Source organism: Astatotilapia calliptera, chromosome 22, assembly GCF_964374335.1.
Source record: "Astatotilapia calliptera chromosome 22, fAstCal68.1, whole genome shotgun sequence".
In the NCBI taxonomy this organism is placed as follows: domain Eukaryota; kingdom Metazoa; phylum Chordata; class Actinopteri; order Cichliformes; family Cichlidae; genus Astatotilapia; species Astatotilapia calliptera.
The window spans coordinates 9,145,766-9,168,243 of NC_137442.1; the positions used below are offsets into that span (position 1 = coordinate 9,145,766).

General features: G+C 38.7%; 1 protein-coding gene across 1 annotated transcript; it reads right to left on the minus strand.

The window, feature by feature from the left end:
• Nucleotides 1–121: 121 nt before the first annotated feature.
• slc9a3.1 (solute carrier family 9 member A3, tandem duplicate 1) lies at nucleotides 122–13,997 on the minus strand. The gene is made up of 16 exons (XM_080295907.1): nucleotides 13,569–13,997; nucleotides 12,338–12,640; nucleotides 11,336–11,496; nucleotides 7,966–8,044; nucleotides 7,278–7,455; nucleotides 6,953–7,173; nucleotides 6,564–6,766; nucleotides 5,699–5,788; nucleotides 5,544–5,614; nucleotides 5,325–5,454; nucleotides 5,102–5,238; nucleotides 4,736–4,859; nucleotides 3,825–3,998; nucleotides 2,640–2,694; nucleotides 2,482–2,547; nucleotides 122–1,007 (listed from the first exon to the last, which is right to left on the minus strand). The coding sequence occupies exons 1-16, from the start codon at nucleotides 13,828–13,830 to the stop codon at nucleotides 709–711; spliced, it is 2,553 nt and encodes an 850-aa protein (XP_080152033.1). The 5' UTR covers nucleotides 13,831–13,997; the 3' UTR covers nucleotides 122–708.
• Nucleotides 13,998–22,478: the final 8,481 nt, after the last annotated feature.

A 22,478-nucleotide genomic window follows, 5' to 3' on the forward strand; every position in this document is an offset into this window, starting at 1 on the left:
CTGACTCCACAGAAACAAAACAAATACAATTTCTCTTTTTAAATCCATATTTAAATGATTAGTCTAGTACAATATATTCAAGATGCACTAGATTCACAAATAAATATATTGCCTCGTCATATATGTGACATTTCTACAACTGTTTTATTATTCAAGTTTATTATTTAACCTCAGTTGCAATTCTGAGGAAAAACACAAGCATGTCCATATATTATTGACTCAGAATCAATTTTCAGTCATTATTATTTTAAATCCTATTTTTTATTATTGAGACCTAAACAAAAATATATATTTGGGATTTTTTTTTGTTTTGTTTTTTTTGCTTCTGTTTGTTGCATCACATTTAAGGGAAAACAACCTTAAGTAATGATTTGCAATTGCATGTTAATATTGAGCCACAGGACAATATTTAATAGTGTTCAATATGCCCTGTGAATAACATGCTTTGCTCTAAGTGCAGTTTTCTTTTGCCCAGGGAAGCGTGAACCTAAAACAAAAACAGGAGCAGTCTAAAGAACATGCAGGTCATGAAACTGTCAGTGTTTTGTGTAGAAACACAGGAGTTAAGGTTATCACATAAATGGAAAAGAATATATTTCCTAGTCAATATTCTTAAGAGTACACAGTTAAACGTTCTGAGTTTAGTTTTGTTTCTTTGGCAGCCAGATTCAAGTGAGGCAGAGTTGAGTGTTTGGGTTGGGGATCCAGCTACACGTAGCCATCGTCTCTGGGAGGACGAGGAGGAGGAGGGGGCGGCTGCAATTGATCGCTGTCCATCTGCTGTGTGTCAGGAATGTTCTCCAGTGTGAAGGAGTCAGTGGAGCGAGTGCTGATACGAAGAGGGGCCAGGCGGCGCAGGTTGCTTGGGGTCCTTGGCAAATCCACCTGGGCTCGATGTGACAGAGCCACCATGCTGCTGTCGAGCTCACTCTCCCCAAGCCAAGGCGGAATCTGCAACAAATCCATGGGGTCCAGGTCCGGCATGAAGGCTGGGTTCTCAATCCCAGCTGGATGAACAAAAGAAACTGAATTAGGACCTCAGGTTTCTATATTATGGCTTCTGTTGTTCTCAACGATTTGCAAACAATAATTTATAATAGAACGTATCAGGTTTAAAATGACAAAAAGAAAAAAATAAGGCAATTTCAATGGTCGTAGGAACATGTCTGAAGTTTGGAGAGAGTAATGTTTCCAACAGTCTAGCTTCCACTTTTCTTCCATAGGCATTAATATACCCCCATACCATTAGAGATGCAATCTTTTGAAGTGAGTGCTAATAACAGTGCAGTGTCCATGTGTCCCATCCAGTTCATTTCAAGTGAGCTGCGTTTCTGCATGTCGTGGTTAACTTTGTTCACAGACAACATGTGGAGGTGTTTCTGAGCCCGTGCTGTGATTTCCTAAACGGTGTCATGACAGTTTTTAATGCAGTTTTTAATCCAAACATCACAGGAATCTGTTGAGGATCTTTGGCCATGTTTTTTTGCACAGAGATTTCTCCAGATTTTCTGAGTCTTGTGATGAAATAATCAAAGTCTTTGCCGTTTTATTTTGAGGAACATTTTTCTAAAATTGTTCCTTGATCTGTATACAACATTTTGCAGATTGATGAACTTCTACCCATGTTTCGTTCTGATAAACTCTGCCTCTCAAAGATAATCTTTTTAGACATAGTCATGTTACTGTTCTGTTACCAGTTAAACTAGAAAAATGTTCTTCCAGCTAATTCTTTTTAGTACCACCTAATTTCCAACCGTCTTAACTTTTTACGATTACTGCTAACATCAAATTCAACATAAGATAATCTTTTTCACAAAACAGTAAAATGTGTACTTTTACGAGCTATATGGATTTATGAGATTTGACACTGTGTGCTTGATGCTTCTCGTCTGTGTACATAAATTAAATTCAACACAGCTTCAGTTCTCTGGAAATTTTTTACAGATGTTTGTGGAGTCGGAGCAGAATTAGGCAATTCTACGATAATGAGCTGTCTTCACACATGCACTGCAGCCATAAACTGTTCCCAACAGGTTAGAAGGAAAACGTTCAAAAGAAATGAATCGAACATTAGCCAGGCTTTAACCTGCCAGTCCACTAGTACAAAGTCCATATGATGTATGACAGTCGGGTACTTTTACCCTGCAGCTCACCCTTACATAAACCACATACGGTATTTCCAGTAGTGCGAGCCTGAGGATGACTATTTCCTGCTGTGTGCTGCACAAACAGAAAGACTGAAAACTGAGAATTTTATTTTAAAGATTAAATTTTTAAAATGGTACTTAAGTAAATTTTGCACTGAAGGGGGTTTGTTTCATATTGTATCTATTTTGACCTTAATTGCATTTAAAGTATGGTTCTGTAATATTTGTGTTTATAGTTACTATAGTGACCAGTTATAGTGACCAGCTACTCTCTTGGTCACTCTTGAAAAATATATGTTTGCTCTTAGATACAGGATTTACAGACTTGTTTTACCTCCTGCTCTGTACGTGGCTCTCATGTATGATTGGTCATAGCCAGAAGCGCTGTCTCCCTCTGAGCCTAAAAATGAACGTGACAAGATTTTCATTGGCTCTCTAAGTGCTTACCTATTTTAAATCTGAAGAAAAAAAACACCCAACAATCATACAAACCCTCATCACCAGAATAGCTGGTTTTAGCCTTGTCCATTGACTTTCCATTAGGCATCTGTAACAGGAAGACGAGTCATTAGATTATTAGCTGTGGTTCAAAAAGTGAAATTCTAAGTCATATTCATTTGTTCTCATGTTGTTCTTCAATTTTCGAATAAAAGATTAGTAAAGCCCAACAATTTTATGAGTAGGCCAATATTATAGGAATATATTAGCTATTTGATGGCTGATTGGTATCGGCATTTATAGCAGCTGACAAATGAAAGTGAATAAAGTAACAAGAAACGTGATAGTTTGTCCACCAGAGGGAACTCTGTAACTTCACTGTTAGCGATACACTTGCTTGGACCCTCACAAACACAACAACCAGCTGGTCCAAGCAGAGTTATGTAGAGCGTAAACAACCAATTAAATAAATGCACATAAAAACTGTTTGAGAGATTTGTTCATGTTTCATGTGTCTGAAAGAAAAAATTATGTGATGCCCAAATTTGAGTCGAAACACTGGATCTTTCTGAGAAATGAGATATTAATGAAGCATAAAATTCAACCACTTAAACAAATTTATCTTCAGGAATGCCAATAACTGTAATTTGGCATCTTCGCCAAAAACCATAATGCTCTTTATTATTTTTTCTTCTTTTTGTAAAACATTTGAGAATTCGTGGATAATAAGAATAATTATGTTTCAGAATTAAAAATATGACTTTCAACCAAATGTGTAAGCATACTGGTGGATTATCAACTACAGAAAAATAAAAATGATTTCTGTAATTGCTAATACTGTTAATTTAGGGCAGCTGTGCTATAAATCTTGCACCGGTTGGTGGTCTATTAAATTTGTTAACCACCATCAAATATTGGTATCAGTATCCAACTTAAAAATCAGTTCTATTGATTTTTTGGGAAAATGGCAAATGGCCTTTATTTGTATAGAACTTTACTAGTCCCTAAGGACCCCAAAGCACTTTACACAACCAGTCATCCACCCATTCACACACACATTCACACACTGGTGATGGAAAGCTACATTGTAGCCACAGACATGATAAAAAAAAATCTAAATACTGAAAATGTTGATTATGTCTAAAGATGAGATAAAGATAGTATAAAACATTTTTAAAAAGTTTTGAAAAGTGGTATTTTACTTCAGGAAGAAAATAAATATAGAAATGAAGTTATGACCTTCTGCTGCTGTTCTTTTTGTGTGTGCTTGACAATCGTCTTTGGTGGTTTGACGCCCATTTTTGCAGACGTGAACGACTTCATTCGATTCCTCATGGTTCTCTGGAAGATCTCCTGGACTTCTTTTTCATCTCTGTTGATATCGAAATGGCTGCGACTGAATCTGTGCCGATGCTGTAAACAAGAGGACGAGAAGACAGCTTAATACTCCTTCACAAAATCAAAAACAGCTTAGGCTTAGGTTCAGCTCTGTGTTAATAGACTAGAAGATCTGTTGAGCTCATGCTCACAGTTCCTGCACATCTGCAAGCCACTTTGGAATGCATCTACCACAGTGCTTCCTTTATATACTACACTATATGGCCAAAAGTATTTGGTTGTCTGCCTTCACACATGTGAACTTGAGTGACATCCTATTCTTAATCCTTTGGGTTTAATATGATCTCAGCTCACCCTTTGCAGCTATAACAGTTTCAACTCTTCTGGGAAGGCTTTCCGTGGGTTTAGGTGTGTTTATGGGAATTTATTAGTGAACTCAGACACTGATGTTGGACAGGATGTCCTGACTTGCAGTCTCCGGTCTAATTCGTCCCAAAGATGTTCTGGTATTTTGAGATCAGGACTCTGTGCAGGCCAGTTCTTCGACACTGAACTTGCTCATCTATGTCTTTATAAACTTTACTTCATGCACTGGTGCACGGTCATGTTGGAAGGGGCCATCCTCAAACTGTTCCCACAAAGTTAAGAGCTTAAAATTGGTCAAAATGTCTTGGTATGCTGAAGCATAGTTCTCACTGATGCCTGGAAATATTCTTCTTTTGATAACAAGTTAAATTGTACTAATTATATAGAAGCGCGGCACTAAGGTGCTTTAGTAAGCCCTTGATGTAATGACTCAATGTGCTCATTACCTGTTTTCTGCTCTTGTAGAGATGCTGATCCAGAAGGTGGTGAGCGTTAATTGCCTCAGCTTCCCTCACAGCCTTCATGATCTGCTCATGCATTTCCAGGCTCACTGATGGAATGGGATCTCTACTAAGAAGCAAACCAAATCATGTCAGCGGTATAAAGTAATATAACAATATTAAAGTAGTACATTAACTCTGGTTTCCATTTTACAGCACAGTGGCAAATTGAAGCTTCAGGCATAGAAGATGTTTGTTAATCTAATCTAACTAATAGTTGCAGTGCATTTGATTTCACAACATGATCCTATACTGACTTTTAAGTCTGCTTTTTGCTCTTCTCCTATTGTCATAAAAATCTAGATTGCTCACCTTGTAGTGGACATTGCACCATGATCATTTGACATATTTGTATTGTTGATATCGAAGGATTCACTTTCAGACTTTTTCTTGAAGTCAATAATGGAATTTTCATTACGGACAAACTCCAGAGAGCCCCTCCGCTCACCCTGGAACAGAAGAAGACCATGCTTTCTTTCCATGTGGCAGTTTTATCAGTTTTCTTTAATGAGTACTTTAGCAAAATGATGCTCACTTCAGTCACATATTCCATAGCATCCTTGAGGTTCAGCTGATGGAAGACATCAAAGACTTGGTCTTGTTTCTTCCTTGCAGACGGCTTCATCAAAATCCATGACATCCAGTTTTCCTCAAAATACTTCCACCTTTGCAAAAAGGAAACGAAATTCTTATTTTAAAGTTTATTTTAAAATGAGAAGATATTTTCAAATTACGTGTCAAGTCTTGTACATACTTGCTCCTCATGTAGTTGTGTCCTATTTGTCCTGATATGTCTTCTATGGCAACCAGAGTGTGATTAAACATCTAAAGAAAGGAGAAGGACTCAGCAATAACTGGATAGAAAATGGTTGTGTAGGTGAAACGAGAGGTTTTTCGTTTTAGATTTACCTTGTTTGTCAATTTCTCTAGGAGCGAAACCTCAGTCACTGCAGCTCTCTTTACTTTAAGCCACATGACCAGAGGTTTCATTGTTATTCCCTGCAACAATGTCAAGCAGGAATGCAATAGTGTTAGGGGGGGTGGTAAGTTCATGAGCTTTAACAGAGACCGGGTAGAGGACAGGGTTCTCTGTATCTTAGCTGTTCCTAGGACTACTTTGTTTTGGAGAGAGACCTCTGATGTTGTGCCTGGAATTTGTTTGGGAGTGACAGCTCCTAATGCTTTTATTGGTGATTTTTATTGGTACTTCTTTACTTTCATGTCAGAAGGGGCCCAGAGGCCAGTACAAGGAAGTGGACCCAAGGGCAGACACAAAAACAAACAGCAATAAGGTTTTACAGGCTTTACTGTAAACACAGAAATGAGAAATGACATGATGTGGGTTCATGTGAGAGCACTATAGTTAGACCTGTAAGTAATACCTGTAATACAAGGGCGTGAAAGCAATATTGATTCTGTGGGCTTACTTGCAGGCCATTCCAAGGAATAGATTTCAGAGAGGTGCAGAGAATCTTGCCATGGAGGCCAACGTCCAGGTAACCGAGCTGCATGTGAGCTGCAAGCTCCTCTTTTCATTGCTCATTGAGCCTCCAGAAGCTGGACTTTGGTTCAGCTGTCTTATTATCACTATACTTACCTACATTAGCATTAGGAGCCGAGACCCTAAACTTTGAAGAGTGACTCCAGCAGATTCCAGACACAACATCAAATGTCCAAAGGAGTGCAGTCCCAGGAACAGCTAAGCTACTGCCAGAAGCCTTTTTTTTTCTTCGAAAAAGATAGTTAACTAATTAAGAAAAAGTGACAAATTCACCTGCAAGATGACAGTGAAGTACACCACAATGAGTGTAGTGCAGACCATCAGGTTTTTCTCTTTTATCTTATTCTCATCCAGCATCACAGCCAGGCCATATGCAACAGCTCCTCGTAGGCCACCGTAGCTCATAATCACCTGATCTACAAACTCCAAGGGCACCAGCCTGTACCTGTTGAGGATCCAGGTGAGGAAAAACACACCTGCAGTACGAACACAAACACACAGTCTTATATAAAGACTCACAAAATATCTCCAAATGAATCTTCATGAGTTTTGAATGCATTTTAGTGTTTCAGTCTATCTAAATGTATTTGCATAACAAACAAACTTTTTACATCACAGTGATGCTTTGACACAAAACTGAGCCCAAAAAGACAAAATCTCACCAATGAATCTGTACACCAAGACGAAGAGGAGCGTGAGTAGGATGAAGCCCGTGTTCCAAACCCAGATAACCTTATCGATGGCCGAGATGCCGAGGAAAACAAAGATGATGGTTTCTGATCCGTTGGCAAAAGCCTTCATGGCGTATCTGACTGTTTGGACCGAATTCTCATCCATGTTTGCGTTGATGTACTTCTGACAGCACATTCCACAGAAGACAATCCTACAGAAAGGAAACACAAAAGTAGACTTCCATCTAAATATGTTCACAAAATATGCAAAATAGATGCAGAAATAATAAAACAAATTCAGTTGTAAAACACTCACGAAAGGATAGCAGACAGCGAAAGCATCTCGGCAGTCAGGTAGGAAAGATATCCCAAAACAAAGATGAAGCCTGGTTCGATGATCTGGATGTTTTTTGTGCATCTGGTCAGAAGTGAAATTAGTAGGCCAAAAACAAGGCCCACAAGGGAACCGCCAAATGCAACCACAAAAAAGGAAACTGTAGAGAAAGGGGGAAATGTGTAAAAATCTACTTTTAGGCTTTGTTATGTTTTTTATTGCATCTGTTTACATGCCTCTACTCCCTACTGTCCTAACTGGCTTCTGCTAAAAAAAAAGAGTAAATAAAGGCATCTCCAAAAGTTGATTCTTTTCATCTGGATGTAGTGTTTTCAGTGGGAGACACGTTTCATCACTCATCCAAGTGACTTCTTCAGTCTGAGCTGACTGCAGGTTTCCCCAATCTTATAAACAGTACATTTGCATAACAACTGAAACTAGCACCACTGAAGGAACTGGGAGGTCAGTTCCCAGCCAATGCCAATAAAAGCATCGTGGTGGCTTGAAATGGTCAATGCATTTTGATGAAGAAGCTCATAATACTGAACAAAAAAATGCTGTAAAAAGAAACAAAAAAACAATTTCTGCTTAGCCAGACGTGACTGTAAGTGCTTATAACCCATACACAGGCAAATCCTCTATTAACAGCTTAATAAATGTCATATCTTACCTATTCCTTTGATAATTTCTGCAGCATCAATTTTAGGTCCTCCCAGTGACACAAATGCATCAAACACATTGAAGAGCACCTAAGAGATGAAGAAGAAAAAATAATGTTTGGTCATTTAGCAGTAAAGAAGGACCCATGACAAAGGGTGCAATTCCCCTGTAATTAAATGGAATTTTGACGTATTTTATTTGAAATTGCAAAGTAATTATATTTACCTACAAGTACTACACACTAGAGTAAGGGGTAACAGGTTTTTGTTGTGCAAAAACAAACAGTATTACATTGTAGCTACACTGTCCTTTTGGGGGTATGGGCAGTTTTACAGAGTAGATTGATACTGCCTTTTTACGACTTTATTTAATCATCGTTGTGTTAATGTGCATTGATGGAAGCCCTGTGGATGTGATAAGTACCAAGCGTACCAAGTTACAAAAAATAAATGAATACCACCAAATGTGTAGGCCTTTGTGACCTTATAATGATGGAGCCACATCTAACTTAATTTTTTTTTCTGTCACAGTCACAACACGTGTATTAGAACAGAACGTCTCCTTTCCTATGAAATACCTGGAAGTTAAGCAAGGTAAGTCCCTCCATAATAAGACCTGATGTTGGGAAATATTTCATTGTTTTTCCACGAATTACCACTTAATAAGGATCTATTAAAATAATTTATACACTACTTAAAACACTTGCAGTGTAATTATTTCTTAGTTCCTTTAAAGCACATGAAGTCATGCAAAACTAAAAATTTCCAACTACTATTTAAAATTACTTACATAGTACTTAAATTTACTTATAGTATAATTATTTTTCTTGTTTCCTGTAAAAAGTAGTGTGCTTACCTTAAGTATAGCTCAAGTATTTGTGGGTAAATATAACCTCTTAAGCCCCAAAGGGGTTTCTGAGCTTCCTGCTCGAAAATGCAATGCCCAAATTAATTGATTATTTCTCTGCAATTACAAACTCTGTCCTTACAATCTTGGTATCAAAATAAAGCTAACACTTGTGAAATTTCATCAGAGGTGTAAATATTGAAGCAGATATTACTGTGTCAAAGTTACTGAGACTGGAACACAGAAAAAGTCAATAGAATTTATCCTCACCTAATTTTTTTTTTTAGCATATAACCCTTTTAAAATATGCCTCAGTTCACATTTCATTACAGAAATTCAGTAACCAACATATAAACATCATCTGTGCAAGGATTTATGTTTGTAAAGTGAAACAGTGAAAAATTACAGCACTGTCAATACATGAATATCCACATGTTGTACAAAAATGTCTAATTTTGGCACACAATTGGACACCATGCCAGTTGAATTTTTTAGGTATTTAAGAGCAGAAATAATTGATTTTATTAACAGGCCTAAAAATGCTTTTTTTTAATATATATATATATATTTTTGAAGATTTAACGACACATCTACATGGTAATGGCCCTTTTCTGCCGTGTGCATGGAGCATTTAATTGGTCTCTGGCCCTTTAAACTCTGAGGAGCTGTAACTTTGGTCTCTTTTGTTCAATTTGCATGATTGGCATCTTTTTTTAATTGTTTGAGCCAATAGAATCACAGTAACAATGCCACGTTCACGTTACTTCAACCAATCAGACCTTGCAAGGCTAAAACCCACGTGGGCCCAGATTTACTGCATGTGGTGTCTGTCCAGTCACGTGTCTGTAGGTGGGTCTATAACGGAGGATGGAAAATGACTCTGATGTGGCTAGGTAGGCGTGGTAACTGCTGATAATCACATGGCTATTTCATATAAATGAAATGAAAATAAATTCCATTTAATTGAAGGGGACTTACATTAGTGATGGGTAAATTTGATTCTTTTTACTGAATCGAGTTTTAATGACTCACTCACCAAAGTAAATCGGGTTTTTTGAGTCATTTGATTCACTGAGTCAGTTGACCAGAGAGTGCAAAAAATGTACATTTTCACTCAAACTTAATTTGTTTCTCTTTTCATGTAAATCCTACTGCTAAGATGAATGATTCTAAAAGAAAACAACTATTTTATAGAGAAAAAAAAGAGCAAAAACATTTCTAAAATGAAGCAATTTCCTATCAAAATTGCTAAATAAACATTTTTTTTATTTTATTAGTATTTTCCTTAAATGTGTTAAATATATATTTTCTCATCTAAATGTCCACTGAAATGTGAGCCAGGGGGCGGTAATGTGCCTTAACATTGGTTGCCAACCAAGAAGAAGAAGAAGCTGTGAGCCAGGAGGGAGGGGGTGAGTGAGTGATTCTTTCGCTCTATGATTCAGCACAGGAGGGAGGGGGTGAGTGAGTGATTCATTCGCTCTATGATTCAGCACAGGAGGGAGGGGGTGAGCGAGTCCTGAGTGATTCGCTTACGCCAGGGGTGTCGAACTCCAGGCCTCGAGGGCTGGTGTCCTGCAGGTTTTAGATATCACTGTGGGTCAACACACCTGAATGAAATGATTAGTTCATTACCAGGCTTCTGGAGAACTTCAAGACATGTTGAGGAGGTCATTTAGCCTTTTAAATCAGCTGTGTTGGATCAAGGACACATCTAAAACCTGCAGGACACCGGCCCTCGAGCCCTGGAGTTCGACACCTGTGGCTTACACCTACGATTCAGCACAGGAGGGAGGGGGTTAGTGAGTCTTGAGTGATTCGTTCGCTCTATGATTCAGCACAGGAGGGAGGGAGAGAGTGAGTCCTGAGTGATTCACTTACGCCACAGGTGTTGAACTCCAATTACAGATTATATCAATACAATAAAGGGCCAGAAATAAAGTAAATACATTGCCAGTATACCAATACTGATAATGATACTTTTAACCTATAAAGGCATCTTATATAAGGGAGAGCATTGTGTCTTGATTTATGAGATGAATTATCTCTGATTGACAAATTCTGTCCACATTTAATTAATTAGTTCATTTTTATTTTACTTTCAATTTTAAGCTTAATTCAGTTCTCTAAGACATGTATTCAGTTTTATAGTACACCTCTCCTTTAAGGAGCAATATGATATAGCACTTATGCTTCTGAGAAGGTCACACTTCTAACGATAAAGTCACGGGTTTCTAACATTGTAATTTTAAAAGGTGTGCAAACTTTCAAGTTTCAGCAGTGAATGGGGTGGAACTTCATGATTCGTATCAAATGAACTCCAGACTGTTCAGAAACACCTATATTGACCAGAGAAGCTCAGATAAGATGGCAAGACATCAGCTAGAGTAAAACCACTTAAACTGAAGTGCTGGAATGTTTACTTTCTTTACACTTCATGTCTTCAAAGTGGACATGCCTATGACAGATGTCTCACCAAACTCACAGGTTATGTTACTTAAGTAATGCTAAAGACAGCAATGATGCATACGAACCACTGTTACACCGTCGTTGAGCAGCGACTCTCCAAACACCATGATGAAGAGGACGTCGTTAACGTGCACCTGCTCAAACACAGCGATGACGGCCACGGGGTCCACAGCGGCCATCAGACTGCCGAAAAGAAGGTACTGCAGCAGACCGATGTCCAGGTCACCTGTACAGGAAATGCCTTGATGCTCAATCATCCAGGTAAGTAAATCCCAAAAGGTTGATTCTGTACATCTGTACATCCCCAATCTTATAAACAGTACATTTGAATAATAATGGAAACTAGCCAACTGAATGAACAATGGGCTGGGAGGTCAAGTCCTTGATCATTAATGTGCAAATTGTCATGACCATTGATCAAAGACCATTGATCAATGCCTATGAGTACCATTCACAGAAAGTTGGGGAATGGCGGCAATCACAGCATTGTGAGACACAGCCCCCTCCTTGATTCACAGACACATTTTTTCTAAACACAACACCTCAGTGGCTTTAAACCCCAAAACACACTGCGCCAAAAAACGGTCCACCCCAATGATCGGATCCCCCGACACAAACAGAGTAATGTAGAGTGCGCTAAGTGCCAGGAGGATTGCCATGATTTAGACACTGAGGAAACCAAACAACCTCTTGTGAAGCGGATGGCACAACACAGAAGGAAGTCTATTTCCACCTACAGGCAAATGGACAGTCTTTCAATGATGAGGATTTACACATTCTGGACAGGGAGGAGCGCTGGTTTGAGCGCGGAGTCAAGGAGGCCATTTATGTGAAAAGGGAAAGACCATCTCTGAATCAAATAACATTGTTTCAGTTATTGTGCAAATGTACTGTTTGGGTTAGGAAAACCTGTAGTCAGCTGAGACTGAAGAAGTCACTTGGATGAGTGTCAAAATGTTTCTCCCACTGAATTTCCAGATGAACAGAATCAACCTTTTGTGATGTACAGGAATCATATTAGATCTCTCTCTGGTGCATTCACGAAGAAATTACAAAGCCCCTCTTACCCATGGCTCCTCCCATTTGGCACCCCCACAGCGACAGCCCCAAGCTGGCAGCATTCCAGCAGGTCCCAATGACAGCATGGACCAAGATTCCGCCCAGGTTGGTGAAGAAGAGCTTGTTTGGCATGTGGTAGCCTGCATCCAGAATGACTTGAGGCAGCAGGTAGAAGAAGAAGACTGTCGGGGTCAGCCTGAAGGTTTGCACCTTGTCTGCAGCCCAAATCATGCCACCCAAAATGAAGCCAAAACAGATGAGCAGAGCGCTCTCAGGTATAACGCTGGTGACATGATGGTTGGCCTCAATGACTGAGAAGAGAAAACAAGATTTAAAAAAAAAAAAAAAAAGATAAAAGCCATGAATCAATAGTAATAACCTTTGATTTTACATTAATCTGCTTGTAGTCAGGTTGGAGCTGGCAAACATTCAAACCTTTGGTTCACTTTACTGAACCACAAATGTAAAACGCTTGTGAGGTTGTAACATTTGCAAATGATTAACTGTAGTGCTCATCTAAAATAAAACACGAAAGCACATGATTAACCAGCGTGGCGGATGAATGAAACCCCACTGCATAACTAAAGATAGCCTCATGATTAATGGGCAGAGGAAGTGCCATTAAAGTTTATTTAACAATAAACCCTACTGTCCCACAGCGGTAAACCAATTTCCACCTCACGGGGTTACACTTCTGTTCTGCATGTTTATATTTACCCTCTTAAATCCTGGTGTATCATGTTTGATATGTGCAGTTTTTTTTATGAGTTTTTGAGACTTCTCCTTTATCAGTGAAAAACCTAAAGAAATTTTATTCAAGATACATTCTTCAGCATTTTTTAAATGCCAGATGTAGCAAATATGATACAAATCAAAAGTCATCTATGGAAATTAAAATGTTATATATTTGTTATATTGGCTCAACAAATTCTCAATTTTGAATTCATTTCATATTTTAGGCTTTAAGAGGTTAAATGTAATTAAAGATTAAATTACAGAAACTTGTATCAAGTATACAATTTTTCACCTCTGTGTTTTTATCTGTATATTTATATTTTATAAGCCTGAGCTATTCATTTAGAGGATTTCAGCTACCAAAAGTGAAAGCTTGCTCCACATTACCTTCTCTGTTTGCAAGAGGCAAACTATACTTCTTCTTTTCTTTTATCATCTCGTGTAATAAACAGAGCATATAAATTTTTTTTATCATATTTATATTCTACAATATGTATTACATACCCAGTTTGCCCAAAAATGACACCAGTACCCAAAAAGCCACTAAATAAGGGGTCTCCACGTGGTGCCACTTAAAGCTAATGATGGGTATTCCTGTGATATTGGAGCTGTGGCCATGTTGAGACTCATTCGAGTGACTGGATTCGGACAGCTTCAGGTGGGACCCCTCACGTGTTACCACAGCTTCACCCTTCACTGATGACACAACGCAGATCAACAACACTGACTCCAACAGCCAGAAGAGTGCATATCCACAGCGTAGCATTTGAAAAAAATAAACTGACTGAAGAAAAGAAGCCTTCTCGTGCCTGTATTACCTCAAGAGGTAAAAATAAATAAACAACACCTCTGCCAATGGCTTCCTACCCTCACAATATTCAACACTCTGTCTGCGACTTTGTGTCCTCAGTCCTGACACAGTCTGTATCAGGACTGGACTCAGCCTTTTTATAAGTTCACTACTCCTCTATGAGTAAGGTCATGTATGAGTGTGTGGTTGAAGAGTTTAAGAAGGAGCAAAGGATGTCATTCGGTTATTCAGTGACATTTGAAACATTCTCCGGTCATTGCTACATTTGTACTTTCCGGTCCCGTCCACTCCAGTTTGTCATGATATTGTTAGTGTTGTTGAATGAATACCTTTAGTTTAGGAACATTTCCACCAGTTTCACTCCTTAGTAATGATTGACACCGACCTTACGCAGTCTTAGTTAAAGACTCCCTTGAAATTACATAGCACCTTTCTCCTCTGTTAAGCACTCAAAGTGCTTCCTACTACTAATCTAAGTCTCCCAATCACACACATGTGAATGCAGTGTTCACTGTCTTGGCCAAGTACCCTCTGATCAGTAGATGATCTGCTCTACCACCTGAAACACAGCTGACCCTAACGAAGAAGAAATAACAAAGGTGTCGTAAAGCAGTCCCTAAATAAGCTCCTATCATTACATATTGGAGCAGTGACTTCAGAAGGGCACAAAACACTCCTGACTCAGTTAAGAAGCTTAATCATTTGTTTTGTCTTTACATTACTAAGTGATGCTGCAGGGGAATTTTGTGCCAAAACAAAAAAACGTATGACTTTGTCCAACTTACAAGGCGAATGCAATGTCAGAGACTGTAATTTCAAATATATAATGGAAATTAAATGAAACAGAGAGTTAACGAAGCCAAAATCCACCTGTATTGGCATACACTGTGACAATATTGTAACAGGAGTGTTGCGTTGGCTCAACTCCAGCTGCTGCAAGCTTCACACACAGTGCTGCTCGTGTGGGGAGAATGATTTAGCCTACAATTACAGACTCCTGGGGACAGACAGAAGGTGAACAGTGTTAATTCATAACAGTTGGCTGGTTTTAATGTACTTTAGTTCTACTAACTCCACGGTCTCAAATCTGAGACTCTTTTACCCATTACCAGCGGCTCACCGCTGCTTTGGCAAAAAAACAAAAAGCAAAAAAAACCTATATTAAAATAAATGTATAAATGGAAACATGGTTATTTCTTTTTATATTTAATTTGTGTTTATCATTACCAAATGTGATTCTGATGGCTGCAGAGCAAGTCACTGGCAGGTTGCTGAAAAAAGTGCCTTCATATTCAAGGAATTTTTTTTAACATTTGTTCTTTTTATTAGTGATGTGCGATACCACTGATTTTCTTTCCGATCCGATACCAAGTAATATTCAGGGTGGTATCGACGATACTGATCCGATAAACTTATTTTATTTATTGTATCTCAAATTATAGTGTCATAATGATTACAGGACATCAGATTACTTGTTCTCATCACTTAATAATGCAGAGTTCATCATATAGAAATAAAAAAACTGAAGTTGTGCGCTATTTGAACATCTTGCCTGCCTGCAGCACTAAAGGACTCAGTGAGAAACGTCTGTCTCGCCCTAGCAGCACCTGACTCTCTCATCCTCTTCAGTTCGCCTCAACATACGCTCGTCATATTCTGTGATATGATTTACTCTGAGGTGTTTGACAAGGTTAGTGATGTTGCCACAACCATACATGACCCTCCCGATTTTTCCGGGAGAATACCGAATTTCAGTGCCCCTCCCGAAAATCCCGATTTTCCACTCGGACAACAAAATTGAAAAACCATATTGCAGAATTCATAGCGCGGCCCAGCCAATTCCAGTTTCCAACAATGGCGGCAGCTGCTTAGTTTTAATATTACTCTTATTTCTCTTTCTGGGTCGCAAAAAAACTTTTAACATATTTTCAGGTGAGAATGTAGCTGTGTAAACTTCAAATATCTAAGCCGACTGACACATCGTCTTCAAACCCCCGCGGTCTTTCGCTACTCGGGTTAAACGTGATATATAAGTCACTTTGATAACTTAAAAATCTTATTGTTTTTTTTTTTCAGTGTTTTATTTGTTGGTGACTAAATCGGTTTGGTTGAGATTAAAGTTCTTAGATTAGATTAAATTAAATTTAACTTTATTAATCCCTCGGGAGGGTTCCTCCGGGGTTTTCACACAGCTGAATAAACGTCAAACAGAAAATAATTAAACAGAAGAGTTTACGTCAGTGCCCGGTGATATATTAGATAGCAAGGAGCAGACGGCAGAGTTTCACTCCACAGAGGGAGCTCGTGACGTAGGCCGGGTCCTCAGGTGGAAGGATAGGGACAATAGCCTCATTGGTTAGATGACTTGTTGGCACAGGTGTGAGTGGGGGTGAGTGTGAAAGCCTTGCATAAGAAACTAAAAAAAAAAGTTTCTCTGTCATAAATCTGTACTGTATTTTTATACAATAAAAATGACCACTCGGTTACCTGCTATCTACTAGTGTGTGTGTGTGTGTGTGTGTGCTTTAAGAACATTTAGCTGCACAGTCGAGCGTGAACTCCCCTCCCATTATTAAGAAATGATAATGTCACTGAGTAGTGACTTGACTTTTCAGTCATTCTGACCGCAGGTCTCCACCACAGCAAGCACTCAGACGATGGTCAGATGAAGGTTGTTTTCAGTGTGGGAGGAACAGTAGCTACACTTCAAGACTGTTGTGTGGTATTTTTCATCTCAGGCTCTGTGCTCAACAAAATTTGTCATTTGTGGTCCCAACGCTTAAGGATTAAATGTTGTTAAACAACACAATAAACTAAATTAATAAATTTCAGATAAATAAGTTTCAGTGTTAGCAAAATTATGCATTATATTATAGAATATTAGAGATTTAAGATTTTTATTATAAATTAGACTGACAGTAAGTGTCTGAAATGTTGTCCTTGAATTGGAGCTGTTTCAGTAACCCTGCCAGGGTCACTCTATATCATTTACACCTATATAAACTGTAAACATTTCTCCATGCCCAGGATGGTTTTCTCCAGACACTGTGGTTAAACTGCATGCTGAGGTCCATGAGCTTTTTCAAGAACCCTATTTTACATAAAATTAATTGTTTCAGCAGGTGAGGGATTTGGGTTGATCACTTGGTATCTGAGACATAACCGAGTTAGGAGTCAAGTATAAGTTACTATAATGATGAGGATGAAGAGTTGATCATTAAAATATAACATACAGATAAACCTTCTATATATCAGTCTGTGCAGTTAGGAAGCAGGATCCATTTCACCTGCTTTGGTGCACATAACAGTGATAACCCGTGCACCGACAACAGGAAGACAACCTCCAAAAATTAGAAAGAAAGTACTTAGACATAAAAGGTGCTTGTACAAATTTGTGTGTGACTGAGACTCAAATTTAAAATCTCTTTATTGATTTTCTATTATTTCCTGATTGTTTTTTCTCTAGTTTTGCTTTTTGCAAGTATCTCTGTCACTCATGGTGAGATTAGTGACATTCTAGCTGCACTGATTGGAGGTTGTCTTCTCGTTGCCACTGCAGTGCAACATTGTCACTTTCGTTTGCACCAAAGAAGGTGAAATCCATTAACGCTGGTCTTTTGCTTGCTAGCTGAATAGATTGTGTTATACTCCGATGGCTATAAAGAAGCTTTTTCTTGAAAAAGCACAAATAGTTGACCCTGCATTTATTGTCCATTGTACTTCAGTTAGTACCAAGCATGCTGGAAGAAAGACAGCACTGTTAATCTGTAAAGAGGAAATAGGTTCTTGAGAAACTGCCTTCCCTGTGTCCTTGTGTTTTGTTGTTTGTTGTGTTTTCATGTCTGTTCTTTCCCGGACTCGTCTGTGTCGTGTCTATCTGGGTCTGGTCTGTGTGTGTGTGTGTGTGTGTTCCTGTTACTTCCCGTTTTAATTTGGTTGTCTCCTGTCTGTGTGCGCCATGTTCTGCTTTTGCCTCTCTTACTTTGAAGGTACCTCGTCTCATGTGTTATATTAGGCTTTTCATCATCTGTCTCGTTGTGCGCAATTAGCCCCAGTTGTGTTCGTCGCGTTTCCTGTGCACTCGTCATTCCTTGTGTATTTAACCCCTTTGTTTTCTTCCATCCAGTGTCATGTCCTGTCTGTCTGCCTTTTTAGCTTCACGAGTGTTTCCAGTTTAGTTAGTTTTCTGTTTTTCTGATTTCCAGCAGTAAAGCTGAGTTTTGAGTTTACCTTTTGCATCCTGGAGTCTTCATACTGGGTCCTCCATTCCTGCCTGCCGCACACAACCCCTGTTCATATTTTTACATTGTCCACAGTTCCATGGCCCATTTCCCTTAAACTTAAACCCAGTAATCACTGAGAGCAAATGATCAAATTCATCAGTTAGAAAACACTCATTAAAATAAAAGTTCATCCAGTGACACCGCCCATCCCTATCAGTTCTAGACAGCAGCAGCTCAAGTTGCCGGAGTAATTGTGCAAAACTTTGGGTCGATTCTCTGAATCCTCTGAAATGCTTTTGTCTAAAACTCATCCGTAACTCATCTCAGTTAGGTTAGATGATACTCCTGTACAAATTTTTCTGAAATGAATGCCAACCAACAGATCAAGATCATAACTTGATCTAGTAAAGGTTTTCCATGAATGTGTGTCCCTCTTTTCTATAGGAAATTTGCTCTCAGTAAGATTTTGTGGTCCTGCAATTAAAAATTAGGTCACCGAAGCAGTTTAGAACAAAAGCCCAAACCTAGTTTTGTCTAAGAACCCTCAGTCAAAATAAAAGCAATGCCAAGTGTGAGTAGGCTACATTCTTAAATAGTATGAGCAAATAATCAATCCATTCATTTGAATGTAGGTAGTTTCCTGTTCTTGTGTTTATTTGTTTTGTTTGTTTTGTTTTGTTTAAAAGCCTGACGCTAAAGTGTACATCATTGTCCAACAGTACAAGTAATGGTGGTCTTTTATTTTGAAAATTTGACACTAGATTTTTCCTGTCAGTCAGATTTGCATAGGAAGGTTTCTAATTGAGTGAAGTGATCCAGTAGTATGTGCTTGGAAGCTATAACAAGAGCTGCCTGATTACTGTATGTCCAAACTGGGAAATTGAAACAGGAGAGAAAACAGTGTTTTTTTTATGTGTGGTACTTGATTACAAGCAGAGCTCTTATGTAAGATTTAACCATTTTTCTTAGAGAGAAACAAGATTTAACTACCAAAAGAGCTCAGATGTATCCATTAATCAGATAGAGATACTGATGTAATCTGCTTATAAAATGAACTAATTCACATGGGTCAAATCTCAGCCACTGATCCCACTTTTCTCCTCCTGTTTGGCGTAAACTGCAGCTAAAGTTGCCCTTGTAGTGACATTCTAAGTACCTGTGAATTAAATTTCTCTGAAATGCTTTGTTCAAAAATCGTCATCTAGGGTAGCTGTAACTCAAATTCCACCTAGAACAAAGAGTATAAAGTCTGCTGGCTTTGAGAGTAATACTGAAACAGAGAGGAAATTTGTATTAAGTTTTGGTGATTAAATAATGCAGGTGCGGGGTAGACAATTAAAAAAAAGAAAAAAGAAAAATTACAATAGTATTTTAGAATCTCTACAGTTACAAACTCTGTGTTAACAATTTTTGGTATCAAAATAAAGCTAACACTTGTGGGGCTTAATCATCCAGTTATTATTTCTGATGTCATTAGCCGTTTCTGGGTCCAAACTCCACTTCAGGTCCCTAAATAGTAAATGGTAAATGCCTGTATTGTATAGCGCTTTACTTAGTCCCTAAGGACCCCAAAGCGCTTTACATATATAGTCATCCACACATTCACACACTGGTGATGGCAAGCTACATTGTAGCCACAGCCGCCCCGGGGCGCACTGAGAGAGGCGAGGCTGCCGGACACTGGCGCCACCAGGTCCTCTGACCACCATCTAAAATGAAGATAACACTGTATATATTGTTTTTTACCTTTATGCTTTGTGTGAACAACTACAGTGTGTTTCTTATGAAATCCATGAAGTGCTATAGAGAAAATTACATTTTATTTATGTAATTAACACATTTTGAACATCCAGGCATCCATGAAAACAGGATTTATCAAATTTAACGGAGTTCAAAGTTAGCAAGGAGTTAGCTCGCTAGTTTCCACCTAAACATAATATACCATGTTCTGAATGAGGGATTTTTGAAAATGTACAGCTCTACTATCACTTCAGACATTAATGAACCTAGAACACTAAACAGTAGTGACATTTGTAAGGTTGCTAAAGTTGGGCTAGCTGGTTTTTAATGATGTTCTACGTGGTGGCTAGCTACACAGCTATGGTAGCTAGCCACATGCAGTGTTGCCAACTTAGCAACTTTGTCGCTATATTTAGCAAGTTTTCAGACCCCCTTAGCGACCTTTTTTTTGTAAAAAGCGACTAGCGACTAATCTGGCAACTTTCTCTGGTGTTATTGGAGACTTATTTATGACAACTTTTTGACGTAAAAGTGTGTATCGTTCTTACTCTCAACAAGCAGCGGGTGCTGCGGTGGGCACCTCGCCCGCAGTGTTGCCAACTCCTCAGTAAGGAAAATCGCTATTGGTTGTCCTACAAGTCGCTAGAAGTCACTAAATGACGTCATCGCCTAATTTGCATAATTGGTCATGCTAATAACATCGTGGAAGAGACATAAAATGAGTAAAAAACGTCCTAAATGCATTTAGAGTTTATTTAGAACTACAAATTAAATTTCTTTTAGCAATTATTGTTTTTTTTTAATGTCACAATTCCAACCCTGCTCCTTTACCCGGGCTTGGACCGGCAAAAGTGACCCAAAATAGGCACTCTGGTGGAGTAAACTGTAAACGCACCAAACTTAAGTCAGGAGAACAACTGAGATAGATAATCTATCAACAATACGAGGTTAGTCATTAATATACTGCTGCATGGGCTGGACCTTAGTTACATTGTTAGGTTTTTAAAACTGAGCTTTAAAAAGAACAGTGGTAATAAAAACTGAGAGAGGCCAACAGTGATCACTGCCTTTTTTAAGAGTTTTTTTGTTGCCTTTTATAGCATATAACGACTCAAATGTGCTGCAGTAGACCAAAAACTGAAGAAAGCATTGATCAACATATAGACATCAACTGTAGAAAGAATTGTGCCGCTGAAGTGAAACAGAGCAAATTTACAGAGGTTTTATTAGAGACATAGCTAAGTATTTTACAATTTGGCACCATCTGTAAAAGTCAAAATTTCTTAGGTATTGAATAGAAGAAATTAACTTTCTTGTCAGAGGTCATTTTTGCAAAAAAAATGGTGCATAATGCGTCTTTGCAAGAAAATAAGGCAGAAAATAGCGGTATATGATGGGAAGATGCTCTTGAAGCCCACATGGGAGATGCAGCTATGCAGGAAAAGTGGCTGGATTGCAGTGCTGGTTCATTGAATGTTGGTTGGAACATGACAGATCTTGCAGTTTTGGAATCTGTGAGATCTGTGTTTCCAGCAGAGACATTGTTTGTTTGTGTCGATGCCATCAGGAGAACATGGGGATCCGCAAATTGTGTCTCTTTAATTCCTTGTTGTTTTAGTTGTTTTTAGTGATCATGGAAATTGTTTTGTGCACTTTTAGCTGAGATTCTGACATTTCTTTGGATACTGTACATGTCTATATTTGAATAACAGACCTGGCGGTACAGCCCGTGTTCCCTATTTGCACCAGGGGTAATGGGGTTCAACGGGTTAATCTCCGGCTCTCTTCTATAATGTGTCTATTGGCCTGTCTTCCTCCCCATTTTTTCCCTTTCCATTGTCCACAAGTGCTTCCTCAAAGGAGATAATCAGATTTTTGTGATTTTCTCTATGTTATCGTACGGTCTTTACCTTATAATCTAAAATGCTCCGAGGCGACTGTTGTGATTTGGCGCTATAAAAGTAAATTGAGTTAAATTGAATGTTGGGTTGGTGTAGAGCAGCGATAGTGTTCATGGTCAGTCTAAGAGGTTTACACTGTCTAGGAGTGGGAAATCAGTTACGGTAGTTCATGTTACATCTGCTTATATAAGTGGAAGACAATGGATGGATGGAATCTACAAAGAGTAGCAGCACAGCTCTGCTGCTCACAGACTGCAGGCAAAGAAATCTGGAAATTATTGGGACCTACTTCTATGTTCTACAATTATTTTCTTTTCTGCACTGCTATAACATCCCACCTACTGAATCCCACTTTAACCCCTAAGGTGTGGAGACAAAATCACCAATTAACAATGTAGATAGCAGCAAATAGTTAAATTTTTTTAAATTCTCATTATTTTTCTATCTGTGTTCTACACAATAGATATTCAAATTGAGTGTAAAATTCTAGCTAAAATAGGTTTTAATAGCTTTGTGCAAAAATAGCTTTTCCAGGGTTTCTGGTTGATGAGGGGAGAGCGGAGCCTTGCAGAAACAGGACTTTGCAGGACTCACCAAGTTTGCAGAGCCAGGAAACCAGGATCCACAGGGCCACCAGGTACGGGGTGGTGACATGATGCCACTTCCAGGACACAATAGGCAGTGTAGTGATGGGCTCCACTGCATGGCCACCTTCTCCAGTTGTTCCATGGTTTGAGCT